The 14,897-nt window shown below is 32.4% G+C and overlaps 1 protein-coding gene across 1 annotated transcript; it reads right to left on the reverse strand.

Annotated features, from left to right (window-relative positions):
• Nucleotides 1–341: 341 nt before the first annotated feature.
• LOC105435665 lies at nt 342–4,688 on the reverse strand. The gene is made up of 10 exons (XM_031885859.1): nt 4,488–4,688; nt 4,301–4,414; nt 4,010–4,069; nt 3,523–3,882; nt 3,221–3,390; nt 2,994–3,149; nt 1,142–1,243; nt 987–1,059; nt 790–885; nt 342–695 (listed from the first exon to the last, which is right to left on the reverse strand). The coding sequence occupies exons 1-8, from the start codon at nt 4,686–4,688 to the stop codon at nt 1,008–1,010; spliced, it is 1,215 nt and encodes a 404-aa protein (XP_031741719.1). The 3' UTR covers nt 342–695; nt 790–885; nt 987–1,007.
• Nucleotides 4,689–14,897: the final 10,209 nt, after the last annotated feature.

A 14,897-nucleotide genomic window follows, 5' to 3' on the forward strand; every position in this document is an offset into this window, starting at 1 on the left:
ACTTGACAGGTAAAAGGTGTCAAGTAAATGAGATTACTGGACACTTTTTGATCGTCAAGTAATCCAGTGTCAAGAATAAGAGTGATTTGTTTGACAGATTTTAAGCGTCAAGTAGAGTTATACTTGACAGTTTATAAACGTCAAGTATAAGTGATTTCTTGGGACATTTTTTGCATATCAAAAATGTATGTACCCTTGACATGTTTTGCAAGTCAAGTTTTTTTAAAAAAAATTATATATTTTAAAATATCTTCATAATGTTTCGTGCACCTGTTTTGAAGCCAAATGTATATAAGTAATGCAAGAGAGTACATGTACAAATGTGCTAAAGTACACACTAGTTGAACAATTGAATGAACTAACTTTTTCCATCAAAGAACTTTTAATAATATTTTAACATATATAATATCAATGGAACCATATATATATACATGTAGTTAGCCTAACTTTTCTAACAATAGCAGCCTAACTATAGGTGTATCAACAAAATATCAATTAAACTAATTCACCAAGATATATCCAAGTATATCAACAAAATATCACACCTATATATATCCAGCATCAACAAAACTTGTCTATCTAACCTAAAATATATTTAATTCACCATAAAATCAAATGTGGCCACCCAAAAAATCAGCAAGCTCCATGTGCACTTCATCCAACTCGAATTGACTATATTAACTCCTTGTATCAATCTGATATGAAACCGAAAATATTAAAGTTAATACTTTGATTACTTGAATTGTAGAAAATAATTCTAATAATCATCATTTTATAAACACAACATACCGAATTTGTGACTACTATGCTCTCATTATTGATTATATCTCTCATGTATCTCATCACATAGTACCCACATTCAAGTACTCCAACTTGCAAAGGACACTGTAAATACATAAATTACAAAAAATAATATATATTTAATAGTGCAAATAGCTCATATACCGTATACTTTTCATTAACGAATAAATATGTTTACACTTTACCTTCACTGTTTTCCATATTGGTCATTTTCTATTTGATTGGATATTTTTCTGAGAGCGAAAGATAGTAATAGCCCTATTTGCAAGAAACAACTACACTTTAGCCATGAAGTGAACTTTAAGACAGTAAACATCATATATTAAAAAAGCTTACTTACGTGTCAGTTACATATCTAATATCTACTCTTGATGTTCGAAGTGAGTCAATATAATAAACTATCTCATCGTATGTGTTAATAGTTAGAAGTGTCCAATGACCACTACAACAATTCAAAGTAATACAAGATCAGAACTTGAACTTATTCAATCATAAAATGAAGAACGAAGATGGAGAAAAAACAAACAGAAGAATGAAAATAAGTAGAGCGTAACTCAACTTTGATTGATCACACAAAACTCAACTCAGCACTCCAATCAATTTCTTAATCAAAAGATTGAAACGCTCATTCGTAAAAATATAAGGATTGAAATAAGAGGGACAAGAATGAACAAAAGTTTAAAATATGGACATTTTCAAAGTTAGAAAACAACCAGAATTGAAGCAAAAAGTATTTGAACATTTTTCAAACCAAAATTAATTCCCTTCCTTGAGAAGGAAGTCTTTTGTAGTTTTTGTTTAGATGTAGACAAAGTCGAAAAGAAGAGCCTTGTACTGTATAGACTTGAAAGTTATTAAAATGAAGTTGTATATTTAGGGAGATAAGCCAATATTACTGTGTCATTGGACATGTGAAACTAAACTAAACTACTTTGGGTTTCTCTCCATTCTAACCTAACACCAAGGGAAACTTCTTCTTTCTTACAAGATGTCCTTGCAACTTAAGAAGGAAGTCTTTTCGTCTTCTGTTTTTACGGCCCAAAATAAGGTCCTATACTTATTAATAAAAAAACATAAGTTCTCATTTTTAGACATATGACCTGAAAATTAAGATATAAGCAGTGAATGCAAAATTGACACGAATAAACTAAATTCAAGACTGAGTTTTTAAGAAAGGAAGTTTTGATTGTTGGGGAAGAATGAAATTTTTTATTATTATACAAAGACAAGAAAGAATCAAGCACTTCCAAAGATCCTATATGATTATGAATGATCTACTTCTTGAGTTATGACAAAGAATGCTCCTTCAGTACCCATACATGTTATCCCTAATAACTACTTTCTTTTCTGATGTCTATTTGGGAATACTGTTTTTCACAAAACAAACTTTGAAAAAACATTCTTTTTCCTCCAAATCATTGCATCACCTCCAAAGGGCTGGCTGTTGTTTCTTTTTTTTTTCTTTCTTTTGTTCTGTTTAGTGTTGATATCTTTTGTCAAAGTCAGCTGACGCCAGGTTGCAACAATGGAAAGAAGGTCCAGTTGTTACAGCTCGCTGATTTTGGTAGCATTGATCATACCAGAACCCAATCTTGAATCTTGCCTCATACCATTTGGGGTACAGATCCGGATCCCAATCTAGAACCCATTCCCATACCATCAGGAGTCAAAGTTCCTGAACCTAACCTAGAACCTAAAATGATACCATCTGGAGTCAAAGATCCAGAACCCATTCTTGAGATCCATTTGCGAGTTGTAAAATGTTCAGACCAGTTTCTTCCTATCTCTGTGATGTTATGAAAGTAGACTACAACAATAAAAGTTAACCCCCCTTCCACATTGCCTTAACAGCCACTGTCTTCACTACTTTACACACACTTTCTTTGCAAAATAATTTCATCTTCTTCTCTTCTATCCTAAGATTCATTCAAAGTAAAATTCAATTCAAAGTATCCTAAGATTAAATCCACATATTCAATACAAAGTAAAATTCATATAAGAGTTGTTTGCTATATTTGTTCTGATCTTTTTTCCACTTTCATTCTCTTCATCCATCACCATCTTCACTACTTTACACACATTTTCTTTGCAAAAAAATTTCATCTTCTTCTCTTCTATCCTAAGATTCATTCAAAGTAAAATTCAATTTAAAATATCCTAATATTCAATCTAAAGTATATTTTATTACTTACCCGGGATTAAAAGGAGCTAGAACAAGTTGATTTGGTTTTGAAGCCATTAATCTACTAGATAAATTGCGAGCTCTAACTTCTTGTGTGTCGTGACCAACCGATATAAGGGATGGGAACACAAAGATGTAATTTGAAACATCTTGTGAATGCAAATACCTAAGAAAGATGGAAAAGTCAATAGAGGAACACTTATATAAAAAGTCTAGAGTTGAAGAATGAGTACTTACGTCATGTATGCCACCAATGTGAAAGTATTCACTTCTCGCATGTTACATAAATCAATAATATCTTCGCGAAGAACAAAAGTCTTCCTACCGATACCAAACAATGAGATTGGTAGTTGGTAACGAATGCTTGAATCTTTGTCCATCACTTTTTCAGCAAATCTTAGTAGTCTCTTCAAAGGTAGTGACAGATTAACATTAGACTCACAAAGTATCTTCTTTTTCATTAGGAACCTAAGAAATTCATTTTTATTAGACTCACAAATTCATTTGACATTAGACTCACAAGAGGGAACAACAATTACCTCCATAGCATCCTTTGTTGTGATATTCATTTTCTCCTCTTGCAGTTTTTCTTTAGGCTGAATATCATACTCTAATCTTGGTCTAGAGCAAGAAGCATGTGCATACGTTGGTGTAGATTGTGTTGTTAGGTGAATACTCTCTAATTCTTGAACTCCCAAACAAAGTTTTTCATTCTCTTCCCTAAGTTTCTCAATGTTCTCACTTTGTTTCTTTGAGTGTTTTGATGTATGGAAGTATGCAGTTCGGGTGACAAACCCACCAACTCCACGTACACGTCCACTGTGCTCGTTTGTACCCAAAGCTTGTGCCAAATCATTTGGAGATGGCTCTTTGTCTACATAAATCCTTGAGATGTCATCCTACAAATGTAAAAAAGCAGTAAAAGCTTTAATAAAACTTAAAAACATTACATAATGAAAAATTGTAATATGTCTTACTATATGATTCACAAATTCTCGAACGTCTTCATTCTTCCTTCTTATCTACACGAGCCTTTTTGCACATGCTTGCTTGATCAAGATCACCTTCTTCTAAAGGGTTATTTTTCTGCATTTCAATATATACAATGCATTAGATTGCTTAAGAAGCTTTTAAGACTAATATAACATTGTATTGGGTTTTTATAAAGTTTGTGAACAAATATTTACAATCTAAATATCTAAATAAATGCATTGATACCTCAAAATATTGACAAAATCTGGATCTAACAAATTATTCCCAGTGTCCTTGGTTAATGTAAGAATACATATTTGGGGGTCGTCTCAAAAGTTCAGGTACATTTCTAAACGGCAAGATATGCTTCTTCGTCAACCAATGCTTGTATTGACGGAATGTTGTCCCTGCAGTCTTAAGAACGCTCTTTCTAGATCTACTATCAATTATAAATGCAGCCTGAGATTGAATATCGTTTAGTGTCACATTGTCAATTGAAATAAATTTGTACAAAAACTATAATCAATTTTACCTCAACTATGGTATAGATCTTGTCCTTCAATTCAATAGACACATCGATCCATGATGGATAGTGAATGGGGATGTGGTAATGTACACACGATCCGATAAAAGAGTTTAGCTTCACCCCATTTTCTCCAATGGGTACACCATCTTGATTATATTCCACTACTTTCCTCTCACCTTCACTTCTAATCTGAGTCACATCAAACATTAAGTAGGTCTCCTCTTCCTTTGTGTTTTGGGCTTCTCTACAATTTTGTCATCAACTCCTCCAACCACTAATCTACCAGCGTGCTTGTCTTTATCATCACTTACTATATTTTGCTCCATGTGTAAGGAGAATATCCTGTCAAAGCATCATTAAATTTTTTTTGTTAGTGTAGATTATATTACGGTTTAGGGTTTAGGCATATTCAAAATAAAACATAGCATATAAGTACATATATAAAAAGTAGAAAGCCAACTACGTTGTGTTATATAGGAACCCATGTGCCTTCACAATTTGATCGTACATATGTTGAGATATTCTCATCTAAATCAATAATATCATCGATATTTGGCATATCACTTGGCACTCCTTGACTATGTAACATGATATCTCCAAGTTCATCGTCATTTGATTGATCTTCACAAATCTCTCTGTGGTGGAGTAAGCACAATTGAGCATCTAGCATCACTTGGATCTTAAACGTAAAAAATTTGCCTTGCTTGGGTTGCCATTATAAATGAATCAGATTTGTGACCTATTCTTTTGAAATCAACTAATAGAAAACCAAGATCATCTATCTTCATACCACTATTGTTCTAAACCCAATCGCATCTGAAAACTGCAACATTCAACGTATTATAATTAAGTTCCCATATGTCTTGAATCACTCCATAAAAGGACATATCTCCAATGATGGGGTTTTTATCTTTTGAATTGGACACTTGCATTGTTTTTGCCACTAAACTAACTCCACTATTTTGTAGATTTCGATTCTGGTCATGAGACTTCGTGTGATAGCGACATCTATTAATGGCATAATTGTTATACTTAATGACAAAAGGATTAGGGTCATGAGCAATCCACCTCAAGTTATCTGAAACTTCAACATTTCTCATTCCAATCTTAGATGCAACCTACCATGATAAGTACCTAAACGTAATTACAATGTTCACATAAAAAAAATATAAATAAGTTTAAAATTTCACCTCTTCTCTTAACCAAGATATGAAAGTTCAATTATGTTCTTCTTGAATCCATTTTTGATGATGAACCTTAGTTGGGTATTTCAATTGCAATACCCCCACATGCTTACTTCAACATTGAACCATTGTAACATAAAGTTAAGTTTATGTCATAAAATTGAATAAAAAATAGAGGACAAGATAATTGAAACTTTAACTTACTCTATTTATTGTTGCACATCAATTGTATTTGCCAATACATACCGATGATCTTGGTATAGAAGATCTTGTTTAGGTCTGAAGGAAACTCTTGAAGACAATGGTCTACCAAAGCTTGAATTGTCTAAAGATGCATCTAATGTGTTAATGCCTAGCCCAATACGATCAATCCTAGATAAGAAGTCTGAATAAAAGTCAACAGCTTCTTATACTATATAACTTTCTGCAATACAACCCTCTGGACGATGTCTATTTCTCACATAATTTTTTAGAACTTTCATGTATCTTTTGAAGGGATACATCCATCTTAGATATACAGGCCTACAAAGCTTGACTTCTCTAACAATGTGCAAACTGAGATGTATCATAATGGTGAAAAATGAAGGAGGAAAATATTTCTCTAGAAGACACATTGTCACCACAATATCTTCATCCAACTTTTTCAGTTGTTGCACATCGACGATTTTATTACATACTACATACTAGATTAAAAAATATACACAACCGAGTGATGGCATACCAAACATGTTTTGGAAGCATAGATCTTATCGCAATAGAAAACAATTATTGTAAAAACACGTGACAGTCATGAGATTTTAAACCATTAAGTTTTAAATCGATCATCGACATAAGGTTTTTAACAATATTGGAAGAATAACCTTAAGGTACCTTTACTTCTGACAATGTCTTCAGAACACAACATTTTTCTTCCCTTGTAAGAGTATAACACGCATGAGGAATAAATATTTTTTTTTCACCGTTGACAGATGCAAGCTCTGGTCGAATTTTCAAATGAACTAAATCCTGTCTAATATTCAAACCATCCTTTCTTTATCAAGGAATATCAAGAAGTGTGCCCAATATATTCATACAAACATTTTTTTCAATGTGCATCACATCTAGACAATGTCTAACATGAAGATCTTTCCAATATGGTAGCTCAAAAAACGAAGACAGTGTGTTCCAACAACTCCTTTCACTTTCTTTCATTGACTGTTTTTTTGTCTTCTTCTTTTCTCTTGGAAATTTAAGGTATTTTATTCTCAAATATATGGTCTCTCCAGACAAAGGTTCTGAAATAGTTTGAATCTCATTTTCACCACTAAATGGCTTCTTTTGACGACGGTATGGATGGTTGCGTGCTAGAAATCTTCGATGTCCAAGGTATGTCATTTTCTTCCCATATTTTAATATAATAGAGGACGTATTATCTCCTCAAATTGGACATGTCGTATACCCTTTTACACTACATCCACTAAGATTTCCATATGCAGGAAAATCATTTATTATCCATAATAAAACCGCTCTTAAATTGAATACTTCATCTTGATTAGGATCATAACATTCAACACCACTTTCCCATAACAGTTTTAAATCTTTAATTAGTGGTGCTAAGAACATGCCAATGTCATCTCCTGGTTGTCTTGGACTCGATATCAACATTGATAACATCATGAACTTTCTTTTCATGCACAACCATGATGGAAGATTGTAAATAACTATCAATATGGGCCAACAACTAAATTTAGAACTCATGTCTCTGTGTAGATTGATTCCATCAGCTGACAATGCTAAACAGATATTCCTAGGTTCAGAACCAAAGTTTGGTCACTTAAAATCTACTAACTTCTAGGCTGGAGAGTTTGCAGGATGTCGTAATTTTCCATCAACTAATCGCTCATTTGCATGCCAAATCAATTTTTTTGCATTGTCAATACTTCGAAACAATCTTTTGAAACATGGAATCGGTCGAAAGTACCATACAATTTTTTTAGAAATCTATTTTTTCCCTTTGTTTGCATTATTAGCATGCTTCCACCTTGATTCACCACATTCAAGACATTCAATTGCATCAGCATATTCTTTTCTATACAAACAACAATCATTAGGACATGCGTGAATCTTTTCATAATTCATTCCTAGTGCACCTAAAGTTTTCTTCGCTTCATACATTGATGTTGGGATCACATTGGTAGGAGGCAAAATTTCCTTTAAAGTTTTCAATAGTTCTGAAAAGCTAATATCACTTCATCCATACCTAACTTTCAAATTATACAACTTGACTAATGTGGACAACTTAGTGAATTTTTTGCATTCTTCAAATAATGATTTTTCAGCATCATTAAGCAATTTCTCAAATTCATTTGGATCTTTTGAATACTTCACATGAGCAACTTCAATCATTTCATTTATACTTCCAACATCATTATCTTCATACTTGTGGGTATCAAACTTAGAAGATTTTCCATATGAGGATGAGTTAGGTGTTGTTCGCCGTGACAAAACCAAATTTTATAACTTTCATCAATTCCATTGACATATAAGCGAAGTGATCTCTAATAGTAGTGCGGCTTTGTTTTTCACAATTCCCACATTTCAAACAAGGACAACGAATAGAGCCATCATTTGAGTTAGAAAATCCAAAATTCAAGAAGCTTTCTAAACACAATTCATAATCTTTGGATAACCTACTCTTTTGCATCCATGCTTTATCCACATATGTAAATTCTAAGAGAAGTTATTGTAGTAATGGTTATCGATTTGAAGTATAATATAAAAAAATACAATGATATATAAAAATAAATGATGATGATGGGAAGTTTTCTACACCCTTGATGAAAATAATTATGGGCACAACTTTTTATTTACTTTTAGTTTTTCAAACAATCTGCAAGCAAATACAGAAGAAGAAAAATTTCACTCATTATAGAAGTATTGTCTGATCTCTCCAAACAACTTGATCCTTTTGATGGAAATAATTATGAACACGGTTCCTAGAAGCTTCTCATCTTCCTCACGAATGGAGGTAGATGAAACATAGACAACCTCCAGTTGTTTGAAGAAGATGCGAAGCTTTTGGTACTTGAGTTTTATAATTGGTTACATAAAGAGAGTTGATGAGTTTGGAAAATTAATGGAATTCTTTTGAAATCAGGACAGTCAAGATGAATATAAACAAAATGTTGCTTTCAAATTGTTAGATAAACTAAAAAGAAATAAACAACATAAGATAATGGCACTCGTGGCTAGGAAAAGGAACATATACTAAAGTTCCCTAGAAGAAAATAGCAGGAGAGAAGGGATTTCTATATGAAGTGCACGTTGTGGAATCTTGCTAACAAACGACCAAGTGATACCTAGTTCAAATTCAATGTGGTATCTAATTTATAGAAAACATAAATCACCTATGAACCTTTCTTCCACACCCTCTTTTATGGTTACTAGTTATCTAAAACACAGTATCTGTTGGTGAGATAAATGTAAAGAAACAAATATATAAATCTATTGAAATAACAAAATTCTAAAATCTCACAAGCTTTAAAGTTTGGTGAGAGGCTCCCAAACTATCCCTCCCAGAGTGTTGTGTCAATGAGATTGTAATATCACTTATTCTTCCTAGTAATAAACAAACACTTGCATAATATAAGGTGGCTGACATATTAACTCAAAACTGAAGGAAAAAGGACTTCTAAACACAAAACACAAAATTAACCAAAAAAACTTGAGTACTTAGTGAACAATCAACACATTCTGAAATCAGATTATGGAAACCTAATTTTAAAGGAGATGAAAATCCACATGAGACATACCATATTTTGACTTGTTGAGAATCAAGAAATATAGAAAAACTACATACCCTTAACCGGGAGAACGAAGGTGAAAGAGGAACAGAGAGCCGAACAGAAATTCTTAGTCAGAGAACGAAGATGTAGCTGAAGCCGAAGATGGGGAACTTATCTCCATTCTTCGACTTCATCTTCCTAATTTTGTCGTACAACGATGCCACATGTTTTTCTCATAGTTACTAAATATATTAATTACTTTTGATCAAATTAAATATTATTTATTTGAGTTAAAATTTAATTAATTCCATTAATTTCAAAAATAGGCCTAATTTAACTCGAATACTAAAGAGAAAGATTTAGACAAAAGATGTAAGTCTACTAGGAAATTTTACAAATATCGTAAATTATGATTTATTTTCTTGATTATGTTTTCCTATAATTTTAGGACAATTATAGCATCATTCGTAATTATTAATTATATATAATTTTCGAAATTAAATTTAAATAATTCCTTATTTATATTATATTCAATTTATTAAATAAATGATAACTTCTTTAATTATTAATACATGAATATTTGTATTTATTAATGAAATATTTATTACATTTCCAATCAATTAAATATGGTATAAATTATTATCTTATTTGGTAATAATATTTTTAATTATACTACAAAATAATTATTTTCAATTTTATGTCGAGACTAAAATCTTTTTTCTTACAATTATCAATTCGGTTTCTTTGATTTGTTTTCAAAAAATTGTTTTCTTTTTTGTTTCGATTTGCTACATAATATGTAATTAGTTCTTTTTTTCTTCTTTTATTTTCCGTTTCTTATAGTCTTTCTTCTTTTGTTTCGTAACATATATTTTTTTTCTTAAAAATTTGTTATTCTTCTATTCCGTATCATATATTTTGGTCATGTTCCTTCTATTTTGTTTAATTTTTTAATTATTCAGTTCATCTTCTTGTCATACTTGACATAAATTTTTTATTAAATGTCTCGTTATTCGTATATATTATGGTATGTCATTGAATAATAATAATAAATTTATATATTACAATGAATTCACAATGTCCATACCTCGAACAAAACGCGGTCTTAGGGATATCACTGTCTCTAATCCTCAACTGGTGATAACCTAAGCGCAAGTCAATCTTTAAAGAATACCGTGGGTCCCTATAACTGATCAAACAAATCATCGATTCTGGACAAAGAATATCTGTTCTAGATCGTTACATTATTCAGCTCTCTATAGTCAATGCAAAGACACATCGACCAATTCTTCTTCTTCACAAACAGTAGTGGTGCACCCCAAGGTGACACACTAGGTCGAATAAAACCTTTGTCAAGCAACTCCTGTAACTGTACCTTCAGTTCTTTCAATCCAGCAGAAGCCATCCTATAAGGAGCTCTCAAAATGGGAGTAGTGTCTGGCTCCAGCTCAATGGCAAAATCGACCTCCCTATGAGGTGGAAGTCCTGGAAGCTCTTCTGGAAACACATTTGAGTATTCTCTTACCACAGGTTCTGAAGTTAAAGAAATCTCATCTTCCCTAGTATCCACCACACTAGCCAAAATACTTCAGGTACCCTGGTTGAGCAATTTGCTAGCTTTCAAAGCTAAAATCACTTTAGGCAACACCACTGTTCCTACCCCTTTGAATTTAAAACTAGGCTCCGTAGGAGGATTGAACACCACCTCCTTACGAGAACAATCAATGCTAGCATGATTATCAGGTAACCAATCCATGCCTAAGATTACATCAAAGTCACGCATGTCCAGCACTAACAAAGTTACATCTAGCACATGACTAGTTATCTCAATTTTACATGTTTTAATCTTCTCCTTAGACAACATAATTTCTCCAGATGGTGTAGACACTGACAAAACATAATCTAAGGGTTCCACCTCTAAGCATGCATGCGTCACAAATAACGATGAAATAAAGGAATGAGAAGATCCTGAATCAAACAAGGTTAAGGCAAAGTGCCCTAACACTGGTAGTGTACCTGTCACCACTGTCACCATAGTGCCAGCCTTCTCTGCCTCTGATCTACTAGTGGCAAAAATTGTACCCCGTTGTGGAGTTCTCACTCTCTGACTGCTCTGTACAGCCTCAGTAGACCTTAAGGGACAACGATCAACCATGTGTCCCTCTTGCTTGCACTTATAGCAAGCTCTCGTTCCCATCAAACAGCAGGCCATATGACGCTTCCCACACGTGTTGCATAGTGGCTTCTCTCTAGTAGCGTCCCCTGCCCCACCAGGACTCTGCTGGAAACTGCGAAAAGGATCACCCGTTCTCAAATTTCTCTAAGGAACTCCCACAAATCTCTGCTCTGCTTTCCTCTTCTGACCAGACGACGTTCCCTTATCAAAACTCTTTACACGAACTTCGTCCTTCCCAATACTCATATCCACTGCTAGACGTAGTGCTTCAGCCTGAATGGTGGGCTTCAATGCTCGCACAAAGCCTCTAATCTCATCCCTCAATCATTTCACAAACCTCTCAGCTATAGCCTGCTCATTACCAACGAGCTCAGGGGCAAAGCGCGACAGCATGTCGAACTCCTGGTCATACTCCTCAACTATCATGTGTCCTTGCTTCAATTCCAAGAATTCCTGGCTTTTAGCATTTAGCCGAGAAAAACTTGGTATAGAAGCAGTCTTTAAACTGATCCCAAGTGATATGTCTCACATCTCCACCTAACATATGCATCGTGGTCCTCCACCAAATAATACCTTTGTCCCTCAGAAGAAAGGCAGCACACTGAACCCTATGCTCCTCTGGACACCTCATGTAATTAAATATGGTTACCACAGAGTACAACCACAGCGGCGACGGCGGGACGAGGAGATTTGGGCGTGATGGTGGTTGGCGGAGAGCGAAAATGAAAGAAGGACGACGACTGGGTTTTCGGCTTGGTCTGACAGTCGACGTCGAACGAAAGAGGAAGAAAAGAGAAGAAGAAGTGGGCGGTTGCTGGGCTGCGAACGGAAGGAGAAGAGAAAAAAAATGGGTGGTTGCTAGGGCAGGAGGAAGAAGAAAAAAACGGAAAAAAATGAGGGGGGGGGGGGGGGGGGGGGGAGGCTGCGCGCGAGAGGAAGAAGAGGGAAAAAATTTCTTTTCTTTTATTTTTCTTTTTTTAATAAATAAAATAATAAAAATAAATATATATATTATTATTATTACTTTTTCCAAATTCCTTTCTCCCCTAAACTTCTTTTTTTAAAAAAATTAAATCTTCAACTAAACGAAATTTGACTTAAAATAAATAATTACCTTAGAGTTCGGGTGTTACACAATGAAAAACAAAAAAAAAGAATTGACGAAGAGAGAGATTGAGATAAAATATTTTTTTGAACAAAATCATCAAAATAAAAATAATTAAGGGAAAATTCTTGTTATAATATTGCCATGACAAAATTAATCACTTACCATATTTACATAAAATATTTAATAAATACAAATATTAATCATGGTCCACTTTTCTTTTTATATTTTTTAATTTATTATTAATAATAAAGATGAGTTACATTGGTCATTTAGACCTTATATTTGTGTAAAATATTAAGCAATTTAGGACATTGCTAGAAAATTTAAGAAATTTGGGTTAATATTGTAATATGGTGTAGGCTATCTTACCGTATTAAATAAAGCTCAAATTCATATAGTTGGATCTATGGGGTAAGTCCATGGACCAACAAGTCGAAGCCTACAAAACCGATATGAGAACGTGTAAATAGATAGATGAAGAGTTATATATATATTTGTAAGTTTACAAAAAAAACTTGTTGTAAGTTTGTCTTCATCATATAAACATTGTATAAAATTATGTCGGTGAAATAATATGCGATAAGTATGGTTATATATGAATTTTATGTGAGACTATGTATATGAGTATATATAGAGGTTGATACTGACAATTAACAATTATGAGTGAGTATATAAATAGTGTCAAATGAATAAGATAATAGAAATAAAAGAATAGTTTGAAAAATGGTTCTTTTTGGGCTCATGTGTAGTAGTTAAACAACTTTAAATTTTGAAATAATTTTCAGTTGTGTGTCTATGGTAATTGCTCTTTATTATTATTATTTTTTTAAAATGATAAAATATACCAAACATATATTATTATTTTAATACTAAAATAGTAAGAAATTAGATATAATAAAGATGGTATCCAAAGGTTATAATAATTGACCAAAAATTGTGAAATCTACTTAAACTTGAAGATATATTTATGAAATATTGGTTGTAATTAAATTAGTTTGGTTACCAAAATGTTTCTTTAATTTATAAATAATAGGATTGAGAATTGAAAATTTGTGGGTATATGCCAAGTTTAGGAAGATTCTACTTCTAAAAACCAGTATCAATTAGGGAATAAATTTGAAAATAGTGAAAATGACGATGGTATTAAGAAAGTGATCCTAACAAAATTGTTGAAAATAAATTATAATGTTAGTAGATAAGATTTTTACTTGATCACTTGGAAGACTCTAAAAAAACAATTGCAAAGCAGTTTCTACTATTTGGGGTTTATAGTTACAAACTTTCCCTATAATTAGCAATGTGATATATGTATGGGATAGTAATATATATGCTTGTTTTTGCATGCAATTAACTTGCCATCTTTGAAGAAAAGAATCCCACCTTTCTCTATCCATTGGCCAAAGGGACAGAAATTAATTATTCCTCATACCTTTAGGCCAAGGATTCTTGGACAAGAGATTGACACATTCTCACCAAATTCCAAAAAAGAAACATTATTTGAAGAAATAATTGCTTGCATTTATGATAGTTTTCTAAACGAATAATGTTACAATTTTCAACAATGACTTCATCTTCAACTACTTTTGTCATCTATGTAGTACTAAGAAATTAGGATATCAAACATGTGTTTCATATTTGTAAACAAGTATTGGTGTGTCATTTGGTTTAGTTGATTTTTAGTAGATTCCCTCCATTTTTCAATCATCCTCTAATCCTCTAGTTTTCAATTGTTCTACGACTAAAACTCCTATTTTAATCATTTAAATTTTAAAAATTAATCTTATAAATATTATTTGTAAGTGTTAATTTTGGTCAATAGGTTGTTGAATATTTTAAAAAATGACTAATTAATCTTTTAAGCATAAAATTTTGTATCTTATTTGTCTTTAAATTCTTTTTGTAACGATTAGATACTTAACTTATTTGACAACTTTTATAATTCACAAACTTGTACACAAAATTCAAAGCTTAGTTAAAATATTAGATCGAATAAAAGAAAAAGGGTACGTTCAAAGAGATAGCATCGTAATGTATTTTAATTTAAATAAATTGATCCATCCACGATACTATAACAATGACTCTAGTAACTTTAACAGTGTAGACTCATTCAATAAAAGAAAGTTATAGAACAGGGGCTAGAAAGAAGGTATAGATACAGAGGATGAAGAAATGAGATATCAATGA

This window comes from Cucumis sativus, chromosome 5 (genome assembly GCF_000004075.3).
Source record: "Cucumis sativus cultivar 9930 chromosome 5, Cucumber_9930_V3, whole genome shotgun sequence".
Taxonomy (NCBI): domain Eukaryota; kingdom Viridiplantae; phylum Streptophyta; class Magnoliopsida; order Cucurbitales; family Cucurbitaceae; genus Cucumis; species Cucumis sativus.